Here is a 26,992-nt window from a genome sequence, read left to right on the forward strand (position 1 = left end):
ATCAATTCTTCAATTATCATATTTTAATCCACTTAGATCCAAATGATTTGAAACTTGAATCACATGCACGTGAGGATCTAATATATGTTCTAGGACTATAATCATGAGAAATTAAGTGCATCACATATATATTTGGTTGTGTGTCTAAATTCCGCCAAAACTAGGAACATATATGACTAAGAAATTTCAAGAGAAAATGTCATTTATAGTGAGTTTGCAAAATGGTATTGAGTTTAGACTTAGAATATATAGGTTTTCACTATTAATGACCTATTTTTTTGGTTGAGTGACCAAAATTTTTTTTATTATTATGAAATTTTATATGGACATTCTAATATTATAAAATAATTTATCATGCAGTAATTTGAATTTTCTAGGTTTTTTTGAAATATAATTAACCTATGCGCTCTATATAAAGCTCTTTGAACTTACATGTAATTGGGAAGTTTTATCTCCTATTTCTTTGTAGGTTAATCATCATGAGGATGTTATATCACTCAGAATTCAGTTTTTCTCAAGTCAATTGAAGTATGGTTTTCAAGAATGAGCTCGGAACTCTAGGAAACCAAAAAAATCTAAGTTCATCAACCTTCAACTAAGGTACATTGAGAGGTGATTGGAACAAGCCTTGGGACTATATTTTTTGAAAATAATGCTTGAGACCCCCAAAAAGTGACCCCCAAAAGACCCCCATTGAATGTGGAGTGTTGGATGTGAAGTGGACCCTACATGTGTGTTTTTAATCAATGATTATTTTAATGTCACATAGATTTGGGGACTTTCAGGGATGATATTTTGAGGGTCTCTAGCATTGTCCATTTTCTGGAGCTATGGAGCTGCATATTTAGTCTATAATGTGAAGAAATCAGTTCATGCTTGCTGGGATGTCATATGGATCCGATTGTGCTAAGTGTTCAACATTGGTGTATTATTATTATGCGCATGATTTATGTGGACCAAGTACGGAGTATATAATCAGCTGTAATTTAATTGTCAATACTTCTAGAAGACTTCTCAAAGTCATGGAGAGATGTCTACGGGTCCATTTGGTAAAGCAAAAATATTGATTTTTAATGATAGGGGAAAAACTGAGTTTAAAACTATCTAATATGCTATGAGGTGTTTGTTAAACTAAAAGCTGACATTAACGAAAGCCGTTGAATTAAAGTATTATAATATTATATTTTATTATTTTTATATTGAAATTAATATTAAATTAATCTAATAAATATAATTTTTATTAAAATTATTTTTGTAAGTATAAATTATTAAATTTTTTATATCAAAATTAAAATAATAATCTTAAAATATTAATAAAAGTTATCTATTTATAAAACATTAATAAATTTTAAGAAAATATTAATGATTTATTAATAAAATGACTTATTTTGTTGTTAAGTATAATAATAATAATATATTAGTTTTGAATTATATATTATAATGCTTATATTAGTAAAGAAAATATTAATTAGTTAAAGAATTAAAAAAATTACAATGAAAGAAATTAAATCTGAAAATAATTCTGTGGGTGGTCCCACATTTTGAAAAACAATAAAAAACAAATCTCATCATTAATTCAATGGACCCCACAGAATTAATGAAAAAAAAAAGGGCAGCAATGCTGTTGTCGCTGCAAAAGAAACTCATTTTTGGTCAGTGGAGCCGCTGCAACACCGTTTATGGTGTCGCTCCACCAAACACACGGTGCAAGTTTGGCTTAAAGATGAAAATAAGAGAGGGAAAAAGCTTGTTGGAGGATGAGTCAACAAGGCTTTCTCTTCAAAACAGAAACTTGTGGGGCCTACTTTGTTCTTTGTTTGACTTTCTTAGTTAAGACTTGAGCTTCATTTAAGATCTATTTGATGCAACCAAACAAGACCCTAAACAAGACCCTTGTTTGGGGTTTGCTTTTGAAGTCTTGGAATCAAAATGGAAGGACAAGATTGGATAGTACTTTTGTATCATATGGCTGAGAATTAAAGTTTAAATGGTCCAAATTTGGAGATTTTTGATCTAATGGTTGTCATGAAGAGTTGCTAAGTTTGCACATTTTCTCACATGCTTCCAACGACAATATTATGGATGGGTAGGATTTGTTTATTCAAAAGTATCAAATGTCAAGATTGAGTATTGGGAGATTGAATATTGATTCAATGGTGGAGAATGTGTAGAGACAAATGAAATTAGGGTTCTCTTACATTTGGAAAACTTAGAGAAGCAAATTGAAAACTATCTTTGAGAGAAATTCTTACTATCAAGTTCATCAATTATCAAGCTTTCCAAATACATATATATACACACATACATATATATACACTCTAATATATATATATATATAGAGAGAGAGAGGATTTCTCACATAATGGTGTGAATGAATGAGATGACAAGTGAGGTCCACTGCTTTGGGTCCCACATATTTCAAATCAATTGTGTAAACATAAACCCTTATTTTACCCCCTTACATTAAACTCTTATGTGATAATTCTTCTATATATATATAGACACCTGCAATCATCATACAAATATATATATATATACACACACACAAACCCTTATTTTACACCCTTACATTAAACCCTTATGTGATAATTCCTCTATATATACATATATAGACACATGCAATCATCATACAAATATATAAATATATATATATATTTGCGTCTCTTGGAGGAAGGCTGAATTTTCTGTTGTTTTAGTTGAAAAGTCCTTCCTAGTGGTGGTGTAGCCTTTTTTCCCCTCCAGATCACCACTAGTAGTATATTGTTAGGGATTGAGTAGTATATGAGTAGTTTTTTTCTGCTATTTTAGTCAGAAAGTCCTAGTGATGGTGTAGCATTTTTTCTCCTCTAGACCACCACCAGTAGTATATTATTGTTATGGGCTGAGTAGTATATATATTGTCAGGTAGCCGAGTTAGTATATTGTCAAGGGTATTACATTTAAGAGACAATTTAAGGTAAATGAATTTATTTGGTAGTGTGGATGCGTATTTTAGCACTTAGGTGTTATCCACTATGAGGTACGATGTGGGTTTTCTTACCCTCCTCTCACAGTTTTATCTAGAAAATATTCTCATTTTCTCGTCTGTCTCAAAGTTAGAACTCATAACCTCTTAGTTATTGAAAATCAACACCAATCTTACCAAGGTCGGCCTCCCGCTCCATGGTCGGCCAATAGCTCCAAGGTTAGTCTCACTCCATGCGTTAGAGCATCCCGCTCCATATGCTAGACCATGACCACTACATGCATAATCCTAAGGGAGTAGATAGCTAGACTCAACTGAAAGAGGTTGTTGAAAACTCTTCCCTTGGTTAACAAATTTTACTTAGAGTTTTTTAGATCTAGGAACACTTCATATAACCTTATTCACTAGTTTTCTTTACTTCTTCTACATAGCAATTATTCTACATAGTCACTCATAAGGTATGATATCTTTCTCTTCTCGTTGATTTTGATAGGTCCTCCGTGATACTCTCATATTTCCTTATCAGTCTAACTATTCTCATTCTTAGATTTATTGTATCAATCTAAATATATATTCTCATTCTCACATGTTTGCTGCCGCTGCCTTAAGAATGGTTAAGGTTAAGCCAGAGTCAGGTTCAGGGGATTCCATGTCCGTGTTCGTATCCCTTACACCTCCCCAACCCCTCCCCCTCCCCTCCACCTCCACTCTGATGGGAAGGATACGTGTATTGGAGAAATCTCATTCCAAGATTATTGATGAATTTTTCCGATTGAATTTCAAGATTAGTGATCAATATCCCAAATTGTCGGGAAGAATCAGCATGTTAGAAAATTCTATTGAGAATTTGAAAAAGATGGTGGCTAACAACGAAACTGATGAAGAAGTTGATAAGGAAATTGATAAGATCATGACGTGGATTAATTTCATTAGATACCTATGGAAAAACCACCGGGAGGATATACTTGGGTATTTTATAGTAATCTAGGGTATGGGGGTTGTGTTGTAGTATTTGTTAAAGGGAAGGTTGGAGAAAATTCAAGACTGTGAAAATAGAAGAAAATCATATCATGTTGTTGAAGTTTTTGAACGATATTCAGGTTTGGTGCTTTACGTTGATTTTATTTGTTTTAATTTTGTTATGGCATAATTATCTTTCTTTGTTTTTTTAGGTTTCATATGAAGGTATTTGACATTTTGCGTCTCCAAGGTCGGCCATCTGCTCTAGAAGGTCAACCACCCAATCCAAGGTTAGTCCCGCTCCATGTGTTAGACCATCTCATTCTATATGTTAGACCATGCCCGCTACATGCATAATCTTGATGGAGTAGATACCTAGACTCAATCGAATGAGGAAACACTTCATAGAATAGTTTTTAAACCCGACTCGTGTATCAAACCGTCAAGACTGAAGGTTCGAGGTTCAACCGTTATGATAGAGGTTGAACCGCATGTTTTTAATAAATAATAAAATAATATATATTTAAATATATAATATATTTATATATTATATATCCAAATGAATATAAATTATTTATTCATATAGTATACATACAAAATGAATATAAATATATGGTATAAATATATAGTATGAAAATATGAAATAGAATACTATAAATATAATATACTAGTATATGTACAAAATGAATATAAATATAAACGTGCTTTGTGGTTTTTTTTTTTATTATTTTCAAAAACCTCATTTATATTTATATTAATTTTATTCATGTTAAAAAAAAGGTACATTGTGATTGTAACACTGTAAAATAAATGCTAAAGTTAATTTATATTTGCATTTGTTAAGCACATCTATGCTTTCTAAAGAAAGGAAAACACAAAGTAAAGGTTGGGGTAGGTATTTGTGGATAAATAAAATAGCTCAAGCCAAGTCAACATGGCAGGTGGGGTCATACCATGTCAGCCTGACACATAACTAGACTCATCCGAGGTATGCTCTCACGACCGAGACATTTCATTTCCACTTTGATTCTCTGAATAAGATTACAAACTTGAGCGTCGGAGTGTCCCCGGCCACAAAAGGCCACCCTCTCCTTTGTTCTTGCAAGATTCATGGAGGCTTGCCGCTGCGTCAGCCTTCTCAATAGTTGACGTGTGGATCATCTAGATTTTTGTATCCACATGTAGTAAAGCATGCATATATATATATATAAGCTCAAAATTTTGAGATGACGTTGCATTTAATTCTTACAAAACCATACAATCATGTCATCTCCGGTAATAGACACAAATACAAGCTTAAAAGCCCGTGAATCCATATGTACAGAAATTGATAATTAACATTAGACCCACATCTTTCTTTATCTACATAAGCACCCACTTTCGGCTACTAAAATTTGGGTCTAATTTTTATTATAACATAATTTATTCACAATTTACTTCAAAGGTAAGGTAAGGATTAAAGAACATATAATTTTAATTACGAAGACTAAAATAAATTATATGATAAAGAAAGAAAAAAATAGATCCCGAATGAAGGATGTAATCTTATCCATCCAAGCATTATAGGTTAATCATTACCAGCAAGGAATTACAATGCACCCGAATGAAGGATGTAATCTTATCCATCCAAGCATTATAAATAGATCATTACCAGCAAGCAATAACAATGCAGGCCCATGATATAAGAAAAATATAGCATAGATAAGTAGATATTTATGTTAATCCATCCAAGCATTATAAATAGATCATTACCAGCAAGCAATAACAATGCAGGCCCATGATATAAGAAAAATATAGCATAGATAAGTAGATATTTATGTTAATCGGTAGAATTTTTAGAACAAAGGTCATTATATGATTCTCAATTTTAAGTTTGCCACCACCCATTTGTAGGAGCTATTTGGATTTAGAGTTAGAATGGTTTGTCAATGGTAAATAACACAATGGCCATTAACGATTATGGGGCTTATGACATGAGATGAAAGCGTGGTATAATCAGAGAGAAATCTACCTTTGAATCCACAACCCTCTACACAAGAAAAATATTTTCTAATAATATCATAAATCTTGTCCTTTTTTCCCATGATAGATCCAAAGAAAAATGCATAGACCATCCATTATCCATATACTTGGTAAAATAGCAAATCCAACAGACAGAAGATCTAAGTTAGTTGCCATTGGAATCCAAACACCTACACTGAACCCTCCCATAATTACATTCAACGACATGGAATGAGATAATTACATTCAAAGTTGATTAGGAGATAATATAAAGCAGTTTGCTTCACTTTCCAGCTGCAACCCCCTAGAAGTAGCGTCCAACTAAAAGCATGACAATGGCACCAACTGCCACACAGCTACGGGTTACATTACGGCGTTCATAAAGGACTTGATATCTTAATTTTTTCTGTAGACAAATCAGAAAATGCGACATCAGACCTGTTTAGTCAACATTTAGTCAAACAGTCGAATCACTTAGCACTTACCGAATAAGCATCCTCAATCAATTTGGCTGCCACAACACGGAATTCCTCTACCAGAGGTTCCAACTCCTGCACTTGTGCATTTGCTTTCTTAATTTCCTCCATGCTAAGGTCCAACTTTGCCAAAAAATCCTTTTGCATGATACACAATACAATAAGTAAAACTATAATTCATGTTAATATTAAGAATTTGTTGTCCAAAGTCATCATCAAACACACATGCGTTAATAGCCAGCCCTCTAAATACAACCAAAAAAAAAAAGTTCAAATGAAATTGTTAAGGGTAGGCATAAAAGAAAGAATACCAAATGGAACCTGAAATAGATACACACTTTTCCAAATATATTATTTTCTTCCTGCTCTCTCTATTTTACAATCTGTTATGCAGTAGCCTTCAGCTATGATCCACAATAAGCACCCCAAAACAATATTTTCAATCCCCTAATCCTTCTCAAGCCTAGAAGTGAAAAAAAAACCCTCAAAAATAGGCCCCAAAACACTGTTTATGGTAACATTTACAGACCATGTATTTCAACTTCTAAACACAACAGTCAAACCCAGTTCACAAAGCTACCACTGCTAACTCTGGGAGAGCAGGCATATGCATACACCTTAAAAGTTAAAACAGAAGAAACTACTTATAAGGATTGAACATGGGCAGCAATGAAACGACTTTACTCTGTTTCCAGATTCACTTTCCATATCAAAATCTAATGTTCCCAAATAAACTACAAAACCATAATGTCTTTTTTGACGACTTGTTATTTTTCCGAAGGCAAAGATAACTTTAATCAGGACCACCAAGAAGGTGAAACCCTAGGGGGAAAAAAAAAGAAATAACGAGAAATACACAAAAACAGGAAATGAAGACAAAAACACACTACAGAGCATGTGGGAAAACAAAATTAGGAGCCAACAAGGCTGATAGATATCCCGAAATTGTTACAATATCTAGAAAATAAGAACTTCAGATTACTATGTGAATTGTCTATGAAATGGTCTAAGTCTGTTTCCTTGTCCAAGAAGACCATGTTATTTCTCTCTCACCAAATTAATCAGTACGTAGCTAGACGAACACATTGTAGAATTTTGGACTGTCTTTGCAAATACAGATAAAAGTTATCAACTCGAAAGTTGGGTTTTGATTCACCGCCAAACTGAAAACAACCAAGTTCCAAATCACAGACCGAATTTTCCTAGTCCAATTACAGTGGCTGATTGATTCTTCTTCAGTATTGCACAGAGAGTACCTGTTGGTCAGACTAAAACCTCTCTTTTGAATTTTGAAGGTTATCTACAATAAGAATTATATTCCAAACTGAAGACTGAAGAAGTGTACTTTACTTTAATAAGGATTTTCGCTTTTCAAATCCTAAGCCGAAGACAATTGGGTTGTTCCTTATTATCTTACGGATTTAGTCGAAAAATATAACCCGATAACCCTAACTATGAACTATCAAATACCAAATGCACCAGGAAAGGGGAAAAGTATGCAAAGTGGAAAGAAAAGGGTTATGTTCAAGGAAACATAATAACTCTGAACATAAAGAAATTACCATGACAAACCATTGAAATTGGTCAAAACTAAATTCGAAAAAAATATCTAACATCATAAATCATAATAAAAGAGAAGAAAAGAATCACCTCCAATTCCTTTTTCTCTGTTGCGTTGGGTACAGATTTGACTTGTGAGTGTGGTGGCCGTGTCAGCGGGGATGAGCGGTTGCAGAGAAAGTCTTGAGATCCGTAGTGCTGCAGTAGGAATGGCTGAGACCTAGAAACCCTTTTAGCTACCGAAACAATCCTAGCTGCCATCCTCTTCCCAACCTTGCCTTTCTTCCGCGATCGATATAGAGTGTTCACTAGTATATATGGGGGTTTACTGGTTTAGGACCCATTGGATTTTAAAAATATTAAAAACCCACAAACCTTCGCACCCCAAGACTATGGCCCATATGATGGATACTCCCTTTCCGAGCCCAATGAACGGAAAATAAGACCTGGCTCAATTAAGATGACATGTGCCGCTGATATAAAGATCTGCAAGGATGAACTGATGAGATGCAAGGATGAACTGATGAGAGAGCGTATATATGGTTTTTTTGGCAGGCTTGGATCTGATCTGCAAGGATGAACTGATGTTTTTTTGACAAAATTGGTAGCGATTTCTTGTGGACTAAACCTCTTCCTGGACTAGAGGAAGCTTTTGCTTATGTTCGTCGAGAAGCTCAATGTCAGACTATTAAGCTTGGTTCTGTGCCAACATGGGGGCATGCAAAAGTCCATGCCCCCATGTTGTTTCCAAGAAAATGGGGCCATTAAAATGGTCTTGTCATAACCTAAAATTCATCAATGACCTAACAAAAACATGTCCATGCCCAAGCAAAATTACACCATTGTGAGTGCTCGTGGTAATTTAATGGTGTGCAAATAAAATTTCTCTATTATTATGTTTAAGTGAGGTTTGTTTAGTTTGGGGTATAAGAGCATTCACACTGATTACTCTAAAAGTGGATTTGTCTATAAAATATGTGATGATCATAAAAATCTATGTTACAGTGGTATCTGTTAACTATCGATATAATCCAAATATACGGTCTTGGTATAATAACTCTAGCGATAGCCAAATGCAATATGAACTTTAAAAACAAATTTAATATTGCTTTTCTATATGCAACCACTTTTCGGCTACTTTTTGTTATTGTTTTTCTTTTATGGTGATATCGTCTACCTTTTGTTATTGTGTTTGGACTACTTTGTAATACGAAAATATCAAATAAAATATTCAACCTCTATTACAAATATTATTTAAATTATTAAAACTTAGAAACTCCATATTAAAAGATATTACTAAGTATTGCTATGAATATTCCACAAGACATCTAATATAGACTTAATAAAGCCACGATCGATGTACAATCGTGGAGCACGTGATGCTAAGATCTTCATCCTCTCTAACCTCCGCTACTCTACTTTGAATATGAGCATCTCTTCTAACTCTTCATTGGATGAAGAGTCGAAAACATATTCTTGAAATCATTTTTTAAAAATGAACCTATTTGATTGTGAGAATGATGATAGCCAATGCAATAGAGTTGACATTAAAGAGTAAACAATTGTTGTAAGGAACAAAATGAGATTGCTTCTATTTATAAATTTTGGAAATATAACTGTTATAAATCTTTATTTTTCAAATATAACCGTTGGAAATATTTGTTTTTCAAACATAGCCATTGAGAGTATTTACTTTTCAAATATAACCGTCAAAAATCTTTACTTTTAAAATATAACCGTTGGAAATATTTGTTTTTAATTTATTATAAATTAATAAATATTTAAAATTTATTATTAATTATTAATGTATTATTTTTTATTAATATTAATTATTTTATCTAAAATTAATATATAAACTGAAAATATTATTTCATAAACATTTTAATTCTTACTTAAAATAAGAAGAAACTGTCAAAAAAATGATATCAATGAATAAAGAATTTATAAACTGTCAAAAAATTATATTTTGTAGATAAAATAGATAATATATTAAGAGATATCAATGTGTGAATGCAAGAAGGAAAAAAAAGGTCAAAATAGTGTTCAATGTATGTAATACGTATTTTATAATCTGGTCCATCTGGACTGGGGTAACACCCGTCTGTCGATCAGGGGAGGAGAAGATTGATCGGACGGTGGAGGAAGCAACGTGGTGCTTGGACTAGACCTCATCTCTTATCAACGTTGAAACGAAAATTCCAGAGCGAGTGCTCCAATCCTGCTAAGTTGAACTGAATTTCAAAAGCTTGTGCAATTCGACTACTGAAGAACAAGCGCAGATTCATTCATAACATTACCTATCCTTCATCGTAGGCATGTCAATCACAGCAATAGCAACAGTAAAGGCGCCGGCAATAGATAGAGATGTGATTTTCATGTTCCGAGGAGTACGATGCTCTGATTCTCAGCCGAGAAAACGAGGTTTCGGTTCCAAAAATGACAAGGTATACTTATGCATGAAAATGTGCCTTGTGTTATGATATGCGATGTTTTGAATTGCAACATTTTGTTTGTTCCTAACATTACTTGGTTGTATTTCTTGAAATGTTGGGGTTGTCGAACTGCAGTTCGGTAATTTTGAAAGAACTGAACGATATTTGGTGTTTCAGTTAAGAATTTTGAAGAATATGATCTATGAAACAATTTGTTTAATAATTGTGTGTGAACCTTGGCGAACTGGTAAAACTTGTTTTACTACAATACCAGATTTAACAGTTACAAACCACAAAATAGCTTGTGGGTAAAGCATACATCAGTTCTTCTGAGGCTTTCCCATCACTGCGGGTGGGTGCCCCTACTTGCGCATGATAATTGAGTGGTTTATTGTCTGTTCTTTGAAAACTTAAATTGTTTTAGTGAATTCCTGTCAAATATTTTGAACAGCGAGTGCTTCCTGGTCCCTCGCATTTTTTTTGTCCAAAACACATTCTTCATGGGCATTTGATTTCTAGGTGGACTTCTTGATTCATGATAAGCTTGCAATCTGAGGCTGCAAATTTGATTGTTGGGTTCATAATTAAAAGTCCGAATGTTTAAAGCTGAAATTTTTTATTGCTTTGCAAATTTTTTAAAAGGTGACAATTTTGCTAACTGGTTAGATTCTATACTTTTTAATATACAAAAGTGGTTAACTTTCATTCTTATACAAAGCATTAAGCTTAGGTGAACTTATGGACCGCATTTTCCTTTGTTTTTGTTGAGGAAAACAATCATTGTCAAATTACCGTTAGTATCGTTTATGCCAATGCTAATCCATGTTCGGCCTGCAGGGTCTGATTAGATGCCAATGCATTGATTTGAATCTTAAGAATCCTAGAGGTTGTATTGTCATTGAGTGTTAAAGTGGCCCTGAGTAAAATGGGTTTAGCCTTAAAAATACTTTGCTTCATCATTTGTGGGCAGAGATGGTTTTGATATGTGACGTAAGGCTTGCCAAGAAGTTTTTTTATGGTCTAATATGGAACCTTAACAAATGATCTTTAGAAAGTGGTGTAAGTGTTTGATGTGTGGCTTTTAAGTTTTTAGGGGACTGATGTTTCTCATTAAACCAACACGGCAGTTCCTAATTTCTAATGTCTTCATCTTTGTATTGTACTTCTGCTTTTCGTCAAACAAGCATGGTATTTTTGTTGTTCTGTTCAATTGCAAGATAAAATATTCGTCTTGTTCAAAATCAAGTCTGCATCATAGTTAGTCAATGCCAAAAGCTTTACTATCTTACCATCCAAGCAACAATGTTGTTTTACCATCCAAGCAACGATGCTGCTATCAGATTAGCATGAAATTTTCGATCTCATATGTCACTTTCATTGCTACTTTTTACTCACTCAGACAAACAAAGTTAACACGTCAAGGGAGCAGAAGGGTATGGTCTCACAACAAAGGTATCCTTAGGCAATTTAAGGGCATTTTCCTTAGGATTTTAACTTTGGACATCAATAATTGTCAGCTTGGATAATATTGTTGAAGTTTCTTTGCCTTATGGCCTTTTTCTTTGTTTTTGTAATGGCTTGATTTTGCTGCTTCATGCCATCTTGAGTTCGCTCCCATTCCATGTTGTTGGCTAATTGATTCTTTATTGAATGTTTGAACATATGTAGCCATCATGATTAAACTAGGATGAATCATGTGGAAAAGTGCATCTATGGGTCTGTGTGCGTAGAGGATACCTTCGTTCTATAAGCAATAATATGATGCATGCTAAAAATGTCAGCCTTTAAGACAGAACATGCCCAAAGAATAAATGCACTAGAAAGAGACTATGCGCTAGATGTGTGACAATGCAAATAGAAAATTGGATATGGCATGTCAAACTAGACATTTGATCGAAATTAGGGGAGTGTCGATAGAAGATGTTTTGAAAATCATTTAAGGTGGTTTGGGTAATTTGGCTTGTATAACATAGAGATATTAGTGCATTAGTTCGAAAAAACTAGAAAATCCAAGGAGGTACGAAACAGAGAGTGAGACCAAAAACAATATGGGTATAATTGATAAGCAAGAACGTGGAATCTATAGGAATAAGGGAGAGCATAGCTTTAGAGGAGAAAGAATGGGGGCTGAGAATTCATTCTGTGGACTCCAATTATATTCCCTACTGGACTCGTGGCTCAAGACTTCAATTTTTTTTAAAGGCTTTGACAATAATGATGATGCTGCACGCTCTGCAAGTTGGCAAGAACAAATGTTTTAATGAATAGTTATTTGTAGATATGGAAGGAATATATTCTAATGAGTTTAGTTTACCCTTTTGAATAAGTCTTTCACCTCCAAATTGGCTGTTCGAAAATTCTTTTCCAGTCACATCATACAAGACCTTAATAGCATAACCATTGTTATTGTCTGACGCAGGAAATCAACAATTCAACAATCTGGCCCTATGCCTGTCCGTAAGTTTATCATACTATTTTTGAGAATATGTATTTTCTTGTTTAATATATTCATATTTTCATCTTTGCTATATTAATTACTTGTTTGTTTGAATCATTTCCACCTTTGCTACAGTTATTAGTAGATTGTACTTCTGTAAGGCTTGCTTTGCATCTGTTAGTGGGATGACTTGTAATTGGCTAAATGCTGATACAGTATTTTTTATTATGTTAGTTGATGGCGTAGGTGGAGGGTGATATAGCCTGTGTGTGATAGACAACAAAACCAAAATGGAAAACACTACCCTCTTACCAACTCTTCTGTAAATGATATTGGAATTCACATATAAGGCCTTTTTACAGTTGTAAGTAATGAGCATAATAAATGACAGAAATGAGGCCTGCTGTTTCTTTTTTGTTTGTGTCAACTAAAATGAATTTTTTTCCTTGCAGGTGCCCCTGGTTTAAGTTCTCAATTTAATTCAAGTTCAAAAAATATGCCCATGGACACTGAATTTGAGGGAAAGCTGGAAGCAGTTAGAAGGTTTTATACTTTTTCAGTTACCTACTGTGCATGCATCCTCTTCTTGCCTCCAGACCCTACACAAAAAATGCACCTCCCATTAAACTTTTTTCCCGTGGCAGGGTGGTCGAATATGTCATTATTTTATGCCACTATGGCATTCTTAGCTGTAAAGCATCCTTTTATAAAATTGTTGGTAATTTGTTTCAAGCAATCTGCCAATCTTAACTTAAAAGTTAAAACTGTTATGTCAAGGTGCTGATATCTGTTAATTTTTTCCTTCCGTGAATGTTTATTAGGTGAAACTGTATAAAGAACCACTGGTTGATGAATAGAAGAGAAGAGAGAGACTTTTTTCTTTTGTGCTTTGAGTATTTGTGTTAACTTTTATTCATGGAATATTGTCGTGTAAAGATCTGTTACCATAGTGGTGACAAGTACCTTGCGCTGGGTTTTACCACTTTCCCGGATATTGTGGCATGGATGTCATGAGCCAATTTGAGTTTATGGTAGTATTTTGTTGTCAACTACATGTTATATCTAATAATTGGAATTCTGTGTTCTTGGCAAACTTTTGACAATTTTGAATGACCAGCACCTTGATAATGGCTTTTGCTGCGTTGACATGAGCACTACGTAAAGGGTCTAGATAACTGAGGACATATCAATAAGTTGTTATAACCATGCTAATACTTGTAATTTTCCAATCTGATGTAATTTGGTTTCTAGGAGTGTTCTATCTTCAGTGGAGTGGCTGCTGTGCAGTCTTTTTTCTTTGGGTTCTTATTTAGTGTGATCTCAAAGCCTGATCTACATTTTTGTTTATATCCATCGGGATTTGTTTGAATTTATCTAATGCATTACAAGTCAGGTTCTGATAGATGGAGGTTCTATGTTGTTTGACCATAAAGTTTCAATTGTTCCCTAGTATTTAGCAACGTTGTCGGAAATATTTGTTTTAAATTCTATTTGTGTCTTAACAGTTGATTTGATGAGTTCTACCTATTTATAATACATAGGATTCCTTTTCCCTGGAGATTATTCCTTCTCTTTACTCTGCAGGTCAGCTCTTGAGCAGAAAAAGGAAGAAGAAAAGCAAACATTTGGAGCAATAGACTATGATGCACCAGTTGAGTCAGAGGAGAAGGCAGTCAGTCTTGGTGCTAAGGTTGAACATCTCTAGTTATTTTGAGGGTCTATTTTTGGAAATTTATTATCTTCAAGGACCATGGATCTGTAATTTGGAACTTTTGGTATTGAATAGATTGGAGTAGGAGTAGCTGTTGTGGTCTTTGGTTTGGTTTTTGCCCTTGGAGACTTTCTCCCCTCTGGAAGGTATGCGTTCTACGTTAATAATTCTCTCTTCTTTTATCTTTTCTTGAAAGTTGAAACTACTTGATTTAGCAATTGCAACTCTTTGTTTTGATGTTAAAAGAAAAGGTGCACATTTAGTTTTCTCTCCGTCTCTTCCTTTCATAAGTGACATATGAAAATTACTGGCCTTTGGTTCCACAGTAAGCATATGTTTTATACACTTTTTGCTAACTAAATGTATAAAACATGAGAAGCAGCAAAATAAAGAAGAGTTATGGGGAAAGGTGATGGATGTGGTACCCATTTTTGTTTGCATTTGGTCATATTTTGGTTCGAAAGTAGATATCTGTTTAGGAAATCTTTTTGCTAACCAAATGCGTGAAACATGAGCAACAAAATAAAGAAGAGTTTTGGGGCTGGTGATTGTCTGATCATTTACATGTTCACAAGAAGTATGTTTTAATAGGTTACAAAGTTTAACATTTCATCTACAAAACCAATATGTCTGAAGTACTTATATATTTTGTTACCACGTTGTTAGAATCTTTATATGAGTATGGCCAACTTCTATCAAGTTTTGAAAAATGCTTGTAGTTGGAGTTTTTTAATGATAAAAACATGAAGTCCACGCTTTCTAAGCAGGCTGTCTTATCATGGGAGCTGAAGTAATTGACTTTTCAGTAGTAGTTTCTTTTATTTGTTCTCCAATATAAATTATTTGTTGCATTCCCGGACGAAAAGTCAGATATTCATTTGCTCCTTTATTGTCCAGTGATAGTCCCACTGAAGAAACTGCAGAGGTCAATAAAAAATTGTCCAAAGAAGAGAAAGATACTCTTCAGGTGATTTAACTTTCTTTCTTTTTTTAATGTTTATAGATGCACTGACTAGCATGGTCACTAAGCTTGTAATATGCAATGAAGCTGGGTGGTTCCTAGAACATTCATTTTTCTGTTTTCTACCTCTTAACAAAAATTATTGTTTCAGATCTTATTTATATGAAAATTATGAGACTGGTAGCAAATATTATAGGTGAATTTCTTCTTTGATTTTTCTTTGTTTTCAGAAAAAAAAGTTTGGGGGGGGGGGGTGGCGTATACTAGATAGAACGACATGGGTTTCTTCTGAGAGTTCGTGTGGGTGCTAACAGTTGGCAAACATTTGAACAGAGCAGACCTTCAGGGTTTGGACGTCGTGAATTAGTTTTCAAAATTTATACCAATTTGCCTGTGCCACCAGACTGCCAAGTTACACATCTGGTCCCAAGCTAAAGGAGGAGGGTTGCGGAATGTTGCCTAGTCAAATCTCATGACATGAATGTCAACATGCCTGAAATGAATTTTGTAGAAATGATAATGTTCTGTTGGATGTGTGGCAACACAAGGAATGTTGGAAGGACCAAAACCAGTAAATATTGCAACCTCAGGGACTATATCTGCTCTATCAAGAAATCAAAGAGACCAAAAATTATTTATGTCAAACCACAGGGACCATTTTTGTATGGAAGCCTTAAATCAATGGAGGTTGATTGAAGCTTAAAGAGCCAAAATTGTACTTAGTCTGAAATTTTATTGCTTCATTTGGTATTACCGATGTTGATCATAGTGTCATACTCTTCTTTTCACTCTACACAACGAAGGGACAATATTCAGTTCTCACCTTTGTATGTTTCTACTTATTTTCATTTGGGTTGTTATCTGTTTCCATACAAGGGGTTAATCGAAAGAATTTTGAGTGCTTCCCTTAATTTGTACTTGGCAAGGAAATGACTTATTGTTCCCATCTAAATTATGTTTTAAAATTCTTTTCATTGTAAGTTCTTTTCAGTATGATCAATAACATACTCATTACTGCGTACTAGGTGTTTTCAGGAATCATACTAAGATTCTAACTACTTTCCTCTCTAATTTGTTGCAGATAAGGCTGACACAATATGAACAAATGCTTACTGCTTCTCCAAAGGATGCAACGGCCTTGGAGGTTAGTAAGGAGCGCTGAACATGATACAGCCAAAGACGCACGAATAAGAACTGACAAACTTATAAATATGTGCTTTTGCTGCTAAATATAGGTAGAGTTGTAGGAGTGCAAACTAGGGGTCACATGTTCAATTCCTGGAAACAGCCTCTCCACATATTATGTGGGGTTAAGGTCTGCTTACATCCTGTCTATCCTCGACCCCGCCCACTGTGGGAGCCTTGTGCATGGGAGTTGTTTACTTTTTTCTATTGAGGTTTGGATTAGATCTTTTAGCTATATTTTATGTGCCTTGGATTTGGATGTTAAATCTAATGGGGTCAATAACAAGAACCAATCATACGAAGGAATATAGTTTATTGTAGTACTTGTTTTGTTCAATTTCTATGGTTGATACTTGTACTAATGAAGGATGCTCTCTGAATAAGCGTGTGAGTTAAGCTACCCCTTTTTATCTTTGAATCTTGATCAAATCACTGAGCCTGCAAGGTTTAGAAACTTTTAATCCTGCAAAGTAAACCACTCCCGTGCACAGGGCTCCCCCAGTGGGCGGGGTCGGGGACAAGTTGGATGTACACAGCCCTTACCCCACATAATATGTGGAGTTCTTTCTAGAAATTGAACATGTGATCCCTAGGTTGCACTACTACAACTCTACCACTTGAATTCTTGAGAAACAAACTGAATCTTGTGTTTGTAGTTCTTGTAGATTTGAATTGCGTAAAACCCCATCAATAGATTACTAAACTGGGAGTAGTTAGAAATTTCGTTACTTGTGTTTTTCTTTGTGGGATTTTGACTCAATGACATATCTTAACCCCCAAAAGACCTTTGCTGCTTGAGCCAAAGTCAGAGACATGAGCCAAACATTTTGGTTTGGTTGGTAGACTTGATTATGTCATCGTCTGCTTGAGTCTATAGATGTAGTTCTATAGAATGTGCAAAAGAAATAGGATAAGGTTGACAAACAACAGCTGCTGAGGGCTTTATTTATTATTTTATTTATTTGGTTTTTAATATCTAAGATTGTTTGGGCATGTAGAATATGGAGATAATGGTGTTGTGTGGTATCAATTGTCTAAAGTTCATCCACGGTTGATGTTTCTGTTGAGCCTCTGATATATGATGTATCTTTCACTATCTGAAGATGCCATTGTTTTTGTTAATATCAAAATGGATTTTGTCTTTGCAACCAAGACAAAGGCCTTATTTTTAACCTTAGAATATCCCAGCAATCGGAATTCGTTCAATTTGGTCTTGCAGGGAGCTGCAGTAACATTGGCCGAACTAGGAGAGTATTCTCGGGCTGCCTCTCTGCTTCAGGACTTGACAAAGGTTGGTTCTTTTGGTTTCAATGACAAATATACTTTGAATGTGATGCCCTTTTGGCCTTTATTGTTCTATTGACTTATTGAGAGATGATCTGGTTTTTTTCCAGGAGAAACCAAGCGACCCTAACGTTTTCCGTTTGCTTGGAGAAGTTAAATATGAACTCAAGGATTATGAAGGAAGTGCTGCTGCTTTTAGGAGTTCTTCTATGGTCAGTTTCCCAAGATGTAAGACATTTATATACTAATGGTGGTTTATTAGATTATTGTCCTGACTAGTTTTTGTTGACTTTAGCTTGAATGTTTATACATAAGAGTTGAATTTGACAAATGGAAGGTGTATGGTTTGAAATAGATAGGTGATGCAGGAGGACCATTAATATAGTTTTTTATACGTTAGTCTATTATCGGGTCTATTTTAACTAAGTTTCTTTTAGTTTTCACAGTAAGGGTATTGTCGGAATTTCCAAGTGTGCTGGAATTTCGAATTTAGTATTAGTTATTTGTTTTGAGAGTCTTTTATTAGGTTATTTTGTTAAGTCAAGTTCTACTTATAATTGGAGTCATATTAGTTTACTTTTAGGAATCCTAGTTTTATTTGAAGGAAGTTTCTTATGTAATTAGGATTACTAGGAGTCTATATATATGGATGCAAGTCAAGAATAAATAAGAATGAGAATTTTTATACAAAATTTGTTATAGGAGAGATTCCTTAGACACGCTCGGTGAGAGGCTGAGAGGGGAAGGTGAGTTTATCCGACCCTACCTAAGAGATTCAGGATTCCAACTTAGAAGTTCAAGTTTCTTTTCTTCTTGTTTGCTGAAAGTCTGTTTCAATTTCAAGAAATCAAGGAATTGGGAATTTTTGTTCTAGGGTTCTTATATTTTGGGTTTAAATTTTGGGTTAGGGTTTTGGTTGCTCAATCCTAAACAAATTCTACATCGGTAGTCCAAAAACTACATCAATAGGTATGGAAGAAGAGAAGAGAAGAGGAGAAGAGAATTATCTTGGCTTTAGTGTATTATTTTTCATACTACCATAGAAAAATATGTTATTTAAATTATTCATATTATAATTGCCGAAGGAATGAGGATATGAGGTGTTAATTCGTAGTGCATAGAGCTGAGAAGGAAAATCTAGCAGAGATGCTAAAAAGAGGAGAGGGGGACTCAAAATGACATGGACTCATAATGCAGTGCATTTTCATTAACTTCTTGTATGAACTCATGTAACGAACCCTAACTTTGTTTGGGATAAAAGCATTGATCCTGATTATGATGATGACTGTTTTTCAATACTTGCAGCGATGTCGTTGGTCTAGAATATTATGTACACCAAGATGCTTACAATAGGATAGAAACTTTATTCTTAAGGGCATTATTGAATATATCACCCTACTGATTGGCAAATTCATGAAAGCTATGTAGACCACACCTTGACAGTGTCTATAATATCACTTTCCTTCTTTTCATCATGTTTAACTGTTTTATGGGCAATGTTAGCTTCACTTTCGAAAGGGAGCTGCATTGATATTTAATAGAACAAGAAGTGGGGTGAAGAGAAGGTGTGGATGCAGTGTGTTATCTCTGTTATTACCCCTTTATGATATATTACACCCATTATAACAAGGCCCATGGTCTATGTAATACCTTAATTCTTAAAGTCAAACAGTCCGTCCAAATCCACTTAATGAAATTCAGGTAGAAAATTAGGAAGTGTAGATCTATTTAATTCACTGTAAATGGAGCCCAGTATGTGTTTCTACTCTCTGAGCAGGCGTGTGATGCATACAAGAGAGTATCAGTACAAAATCTCACATGCATGCAGATATGCATTCTAACTTCTAGGGTTTTCCGTACACACACACATGTGTAACGTGTATTTGGTTCCTTTGTGGCATATGTAGTTGATTTAGTTTACAAGTTCATTCTTGATGTTATAGGAAAGCAAATTAAACCAAGTACATTTGATTTCTAAGTTGAAATCAACTCTGGACCATCGGGCAAATCAAACAAATTTTTTTTGTTTGGTTCATTAGATCAAGTTAATTTGCAATACTTAACAGTCCTATCTTATCCCACTCTTCTAATTTTCTTCTTTCTCTACTTAGAGTTTGTTTTCGTGCAATTAAGATATGGTAAGTTGCAACTTATTGAATGGGTGAAGATGCATCATAGATGACCATAACTCGTGCATTGCTCAATAGACAATAAGGGCAATATGTATGAGTAACTTAAGATTCATTTAATCTTGTAGTTAGTTCATTATCTAATGGATTTTTCCGTTCTACTACTCTATCCGAGATCAGTATTTATCAAATCTGTTCCTATCTAACGGAACGCTATTGGATCAAATGACAAAGACAATGTTGAGAAAAAGATGGTTTTTCCCGGATGAAATGAAAATTGGATTCATGTAACAGGGGAAAGGTTTCCTATTCCTTAGGCAGAAAGATATGTGGCCATGAAATAGGGATTAAGTGGAGCATAATTGACTGGGTGGTAGAGTCGTGTAAACACCTGTTTTTTTTTCCATATTTTGGACCTTAGCTACATGGAACAATAGGCTACTGCTGAAACATGGAAGAATTGAAATCTTAGATCAAAACACCATGTATGAATGGTATGAACTGCCTAAAAGAATTCTTGAACGGCGAACAACCAGAGCTATTACTTACTACATCAAAAAATTTCGATTAATGAAAGATGTAGATCCATTGGAAAATAAAAAATACGCATGTTGGATGAAAGTTGTTACATATATGAGACGTAGAAATCACACCGGTCACTGAAGAACAATACCAATCCAAATAGTGTTTTGTTGGCCCTGATTTCTAGCAATACCCATTCTTATTCCTATATCAAAGGATTTATTTTCTGACTTGGACAGAGATGCATAAACTTCTAAATAAGGAATACTTTTTCTTCTGATACTTCATAAATAATATCTGCTTTTGAGTTAGTACTATTTCCATTTTTAATTTGGATGATTTGTATGAACAAGTCACCCAAAATTTTGTGATGCGTTTGATGTAAACTTCATAGATTTTAGTTTGAGTTGATAGAATGCATTTCTATGTGATTAATCTTTACCTTATTATTACTGGACATGGATGTCATTTTGTTGCTTCTAGGTATCTGAAAACATCAATTTTGAAGTTTTGCGTGGCCTTACAAATGCTTTACTTGCTGCTAAGAAACCAGATGAGGTATGTATTTAGTCAGTGGTTTGAGATACACGTTATATGCTACATTATTTCGTTGTCTTAAAATTGTATCATGTTATTGATTTCCTTCAATATATTTTGAGTTATTTTTCTTTTGCTATATTATCTTCCATGGAATTTGTTGTTTCTTCCAGCACTTGGATGGAGTCTCAGATATGTTATTTAAGATGTGGATTCCTGATCTTGTTTCCACGGTTACTCTTTATCATGAGCAGCTCCTTATAGAAACTGATCACATGTTTTTTTTTGTAGCATGCACTTTTTCTTTTCTGTTTTTCCCCCATGCATACCTCATGCTATCCCCTATCTCCAAATCATCTCGACAGTGTTCTTGGTGCTTTAAAAAGTCTCCATATGGAAGCTTTTGTATTGCTTATTGGAGGAAACCTATAATTTTTAAAATTTTTAAACGATTGAAGAAATCCTACAGTAGATGGAATGGATAAATGAACATTTTCCTGGGAAGTTAGGTGAGTGGAACAGCCTTCTGATGACTAGAAATGAGGTTACCCAGATGCCCTTCTCCTCTTGTTATATTTTATCTTGGGGAAAGGTTTATTATTGCCTATTAGACTGAAAAAAAATAGGATTTGTGCCTTCATTTCTCGTTCTTCTTGTTCTTTTGTTTTCTCCTAAACTCCTCGTCATGCAGGCTGTTCAAGTTCTCCTTGCAACTCGTGAAAGTCTGAGAACAGAAATGTCTAATGGGGACAAAGAGGCGGACAGTGAGAGAGAAAAAACTGTATCACAGGTGGACCCAATCCAAGTGAGTGGACTTCCATGTCATGGAATAGAAATTTGGACATCACCAAAATGGCAATTTGTAGTGATTAATGTTTGTAGGTTACAGGATTCTAGAGTTTTATGTGCCACTGCATTGCTATGAACAAATAGAGATGGTCAGAACAAAAGCATAGAAGTACTTTTAGGCTATGGTTTACTGTGTATTATACCCAATGCTTTGTTTTTTTTGTCCATTCTTTTTGTTTCTTCCTTTATCAATCGCTCTTTGTTTTCTTTGTTAGACATGTGGCCCTTTTTGAAAATAAGCAGGAGTCCTCAAATGTACCTAGGAAGATTTGGGTATTTAAAAGTCAAAACAAAAACTCTTTGAACTGCTTTAAGGGCTTCCTACCGCTATATGGAATCTTAATGCTTCGATATATGGTATCTGTTTGTATTTTAATTTCAGTTTTGTATACTATTTTTTAGCTCAGTTTTCTTTCATTATCTTATTTCTTTCATGAGCCTTTTCAGGTTGAATACTATATATTACTTTTAATTCTTTTTCTGGGCTGCATACAGGTTGAATTACTTCTTGGAAAAGCCTATTCTGACTGGGGCCATGTCAGCGATGCGGTGTCTGTCTATGATGGTTTAATATCAAGTCACCCTGAAGACTTCCGGGGTTATTTAGCAAAGGTTTGTTGGTTCCCTTCTTTGATTCCCTGAATTGCATGATGATGGTGTATATATAATAGATGATTCCCTAAGCTATGATAGTTGACAAACAAGTACATTCAATAACTCTCTTTGGAACTTCCGCGAATTTTCTTTTAATGATGCATACTCTGTTTAGCAGTAAATTAATTTTGATCTGATTTTTAAATGAATAGGTAGCCCACTAGGGATCATAGGGAAGCTAGGGTGTCAAGCCGTCTTCTCATAAATAAAGCTTTATGTGCAAAAATAGTAGACCACAGATAGAGTTTCGTGGATATTATCATGGGAATCCAACACATACTTTGCTTCCACAGTGAATGCTTGTCTAACTTTTCTGCAAACCAAATACATGACTTTATTGGTATCACTTCCCTTTTCTGGACTTCAACTTGTTTATTAAATTCTAGGAGTCATTTAATTAGGATGCAACTGTGACACCTGTATTGTAGCGTAGGTTTCTTTCAATGTGATACTGCAAGAGGCAGCAAACTTTATTTCCTGTACTATTTTCTTAAGACCTTTTGGATGCCAATTAAATTGCATACATTACATGATAGGAACATTTTTTTCAGTTCTGAATGTTATGCTTCATGATTTGGTCGTCAGACAGGATCGTCCACAGTACTAGCAGACACCATGGAGGCAGTTGCACCCCAACTTATATGATGACTAGTAAACCTATAAGATTGTAGATTTGAGTTGACTATAATTAAGCGAAGGAACTCATTCTAGGATAGGGGCAAGATGGATTTCCATACTGCCATTTGTAAAAACTGTATAGTTGTTTTTATGAAGTTTCTCCTGGTTACCCCCCTTATCACGTGTCTGCACTAATTCATTGTGTTGTTATAGATCCTTTTTGTGATGTATTTACTACCTTCAAGAGGGCATAAATATGAATTGAAATAATTTAATATTTTGCAGGGGATCATTTTGAAAGAAAATGGTAAAGTTGGAGATGCCGAGAGAATGTTTATTCAAGTGAGTATAAAAATGCTGTGCTGATCAGGCACATGCAAATGCATGCATGTGCTAAGATTTACAATTGTGCATCTATTTTCTTTTAAATGTACATACTTATAGCCGGCAGTTTACTCAATTCCGACATACCCTCTGCATTTGAGCATTATGAATGATATACTGGCAAGTTTTCTCTGCATTCACTGTTATAAGACATTTAATGTCACAGACCACAGTGTCCATCATGCCAACACGTTGAAGAGCTGAATAAGAAGCATGCATTCTCTGTTATACCAGATATGATTTCCATTGACAGTGAGAAATTTGAAATCCTGTTACACCTGTTATAACTTTGCATCATGCTGAGTATGTAAACAGCTATTATATACACTTCCTCCATCTTCCATATATACTTCTCCTCCTTGTCCTTACTCCTTTTATGTGCCATCATGACAAACCACTCTCAATATTTAAAATCTCTCTCGAGGCGATGAGTTTCATCTAGCACCTGTTATACAGCGACTGTCAAAATTGACTAGGGCAATGTATCTTCAACAACTTCCTTCCCGTTCAGAGGAGGGGAGGTTAATTTTAGACCAGAATAATTGAGAAGAAATTCAGTTGTAAGCATCACTAACTTGCGAATCGATTGATCTGGATCACCCTAACTATGAGCCTAATTACTACTTTTATAAATGTGATTGCAATATTTTTTTTGTTGTAGTTGGTAATGTTACTCTCTTTGCTACGAGTTGAAGATGTTTGCTGAGTTTGGCCTAAGCTTGTCATGGTTTTATGCAGGCACGGTTTTTTGCACCAGAAAAGGCCAAGGCACTTGTCGACCGTTATTCAAAACGTTGACCATTGATTTTACTGCTGGTGTGTTTGCCAACATGTGACATATTCAAGTCATCTGAAATTATTTCACTTTCCAATTTCATAAATGCTGTTGAAGCCTAGAAAGATGTAAAGAACTCCTTGGCCACCTGACTGATATCCAGATATAATTTCAGCAGCATCAGGAGAAAGGAGGCAAACTTCCCGGGTCCAAGAAAAAGTTGGTACCTCAGTCGGGATGGATATGGGGGCTTGTAATGACTTCTACACTATACTAAATGTTGTATGCACGCTCTTCTTAGACCCACCTTTACTGCAGAAGCTTTGCATATCAGGTGCTGTTTTCTTGTTTGTATGCATATATAGAGTGAATAGTGAACGCTTTAAGTTAGGGATCCGTGTACCAAGCTTTTACATTGAAATTCTAGCTGAAACTCCAACAGTTCTATGATACCTGAACTCTTCAACATACCCTGCCATACCTGTGTCGACACTATATGATTATGGGTAACGTATCCGTGTTGGGTTCTCTAAAAATTTTTTGGGTACTTAATTGTTTTTTTTTTTTTTTTTGCCTTTATGAAGACTCAATCAGTGAGACAATTTTATGCCTTTATCTCAATTGTTTCATAGATAGCATTTAGTTTATACTCATATAAGAAAACTATGTTGATAAGATTACTGAACTTCATTTGATAAAAAAATGTATCAAAAATAATAAATATTATTACAAAATTACATTGAACGGAACATAACATTAATATTTCTATATAATGTTAATATTTCTATATAATAATCCTGATACATATTAAGATGACATACCCATGTACCTACTCGTATTCTAGTTTTGGATGATGTCCACATATTTGTATCCTAGTTTTTGGACGGTGTTCATGTACTCATCAATTCACATTCCCATACCTGAGTCTAGGTATTTCATAGACTATAATTCATTTTCTTGTCTTGATTAATCGATGACTCTTACACTCCTTCAGGCGTATACTCTCAAGTAAAAAATATATATAATGCATGGTTTGAATTTTATACCTTGTGTTTGCTACATTGTTAGCTCTTTTATTATTTTAACCCATTATCATCCATCATTATGACAAGTAGTATTTAAGACAAATCATTGTCTTCTCTGGGCCTCAAACAATGGTGTATGCCAAATATAAAAGTTTCATATACTTTGTATACACATCATTTTCCAGCTCAGGAACCTCTCACCAGGAGAAGCTAGAACACCAAATTGAATCAATCTTGTAAAATCCATCCATGTTATCTCCATTTATAAATTGATGATTTGTTTCTCTCCAGTGCCCTAAATGGGTTTTACCAATAGCAAGAAGTGCTTCTCATTCATCCCTCTCAATTTCATGACCAGAATGATGAAGATTATTTCATGGCCGTCGCTTTTGTTAGCTCGATCAGATCCCCTCCGGTTACCTCACGGTCTATGTCGAATTGAACCGGGACTGATTCTTGATTCCTACTAGGTTTCTAAGTCTACCTATCTTCATTGCCTTACTTGAAGTGGCAGAAGAGGAATATGGATTCAAGTTCAATGGAGGTATTGTTTTGCCATGTGAAGTTGGCTTCTTTAAACAATTGTTGCACTTTCTTTAGCAGAATGAGAACAAGTGTGGTAGTAGATCAGAGATGAATGAGTACATGAAGTTGATTTACAATGTGGGTTTTTGATTCATGTTCATGCAACTTGCAAGGAAAGGAAGGATAATTGTTGTTATGGCTTCATGCCTTGAGCACACAAAGCAAGGCCTACCTAGATTCTTCGGGTTAGGTTGTGTGTTGTGTTATTTGATTTTTAGGGTCTAATATAATCTGGGGCGGAGTCAGGAATTGGTCATGGGGTGGGCTGACACATTTTGGTTTGTTCAGAAAATTTTTGCGGGGGTTCGGGGGCAGAACTCCAGAAATTTTTTTTAAGGGTATTTTACAACAATACAACTTATTAAAATGATATTATAGATAAAAATTCATCTCAATATTTGGTATCATAAAGTAACCCAATAGTTTAACATAAATAGATACCAAATATTGATGAAAATTAATTAAAGACCATGTAAGATACAACTAGAACACGTAAGTATTGTTATGTATTATTGTTTAATATAAATAATAATAGAATGAAAGTTACTATTGTTATGTATCATTCATTACTACTAGGTAATAAAGCATCATATTCTAAAGATACAACCATATATATATATATATATATATAGGTAATAAAACATCATAGTCTAAAGATACAAACATATATATATATATATAGTGTATATATAAGTATATATGTAGTATATATATGTATATATATGTTGTAGGAATTAGGATATATATATATATATATATATATATATATGTGTGTGTATATATATATGCTGTATATATATGTTGTAGGATATATATATATATAGTATATATATGTGTACATATGTATGATGTATATATATATATGGTATTGGGGTGTGGGGGTTGGAGGGGACGACAGCCTAGTGTAGTCCCCCCTCCCTTTGCCCCTGAATATAATGAATC

The 26,992-nt window shown here is 34.4% G+C and overlaps 2 protein-coding genes across 5 annotated transcripts; one reads left to right on the plus strand and one right to left on the minus strand.

Moving 5' to 3' along the window:
* Positions 1-5,970: 5,970 nt before the first annotated feature.
* LOC120007501 lies at positions 5,971-8,492 on the minus strand. The gene is made up of 3 exons (XM_038857765.1): positions 8,053-8,492; positions 6,412-6,540; positions 5,971-6,332 (listed from the first exon to the last, which is right to left on the minus strand). Exons 1-3 carry the CDS (start codon positions 8,221-8,223, stop codon positions 6,231-6,233), a joined length of 402 nt encoding a protein of 133 aa, XP_038713693.1. The 5' UTR covers positions 8,224-8,492; the 3' UTR covers positions 5,971-6,230.
* A 1,556-nt stretch (positions 8,493-10,048) lies between these two features.
* LOC120007500 lies at positions 10,049-24,992 on the plus strand. Of its 4 annotated transcripts, XM_038857762.1 has the most exons (16): positions 10,049-10,406; positions 11,794-11,846; positions 12,814-12,851; positions 13,284-13,374; positions 14,416-14,521; positions 14,618-14,688; positions 15,440-15,509; positions 16,585-16,647; positions 17,908-17,979; positions 18,083-18,184; positions 21,107-21,181; positions 21,852-21,965; positions 22,505-22,621; positions 23,567-23,623; positions 24,404-24,481; positions 24,616-24,992. In XM_038857762.1, exons 1-15 carry the CDS (start codon positions 10,278-10,280, stop codon positions 24,461-24,463), a joined length of 1,218 nt encoding a protein of 405 aa, XP_038713690.1. In that variant the 5' UTR covers positions 10,049-10,277; the 3' UTR covers positions 24,464-24,481; positions 24,616-24,992. The 4 variants fall into 4 exon arrangements, with proteins under 4 accessions (XP_038713690.1, XP_038713689.1, XP_038713691.1 ...); XM_038857761.1 differs by having other exon boundaries at positions 24,404-24,992; XM_038857763.1 differs by lacking the exon at positions 11,794-11,846 and having other exon boundaries at positions 10,268-10,406; positions 24,404-24,992.
* The last annotated feature ends 2,000 nt before the right edge of the window (positions 24,993-26,992 follow it).

The sequence above is a fragment of the Tripterygium wilfordii genome, chromosome 10, assembly GCF_013401445.1.
Source record: "Tripterygium wilfordii isolate XIE 37 chromosome 10, ASM1340144v1, whole genome shotgun sequence".
NCBI classification, from domain to species: Eukaryota; Viridiplantae; Streptophyta; class Magnoliopsida; order Celastrales; family Celastraceae; genus Tripterygium; species Tripterygium wilfordii.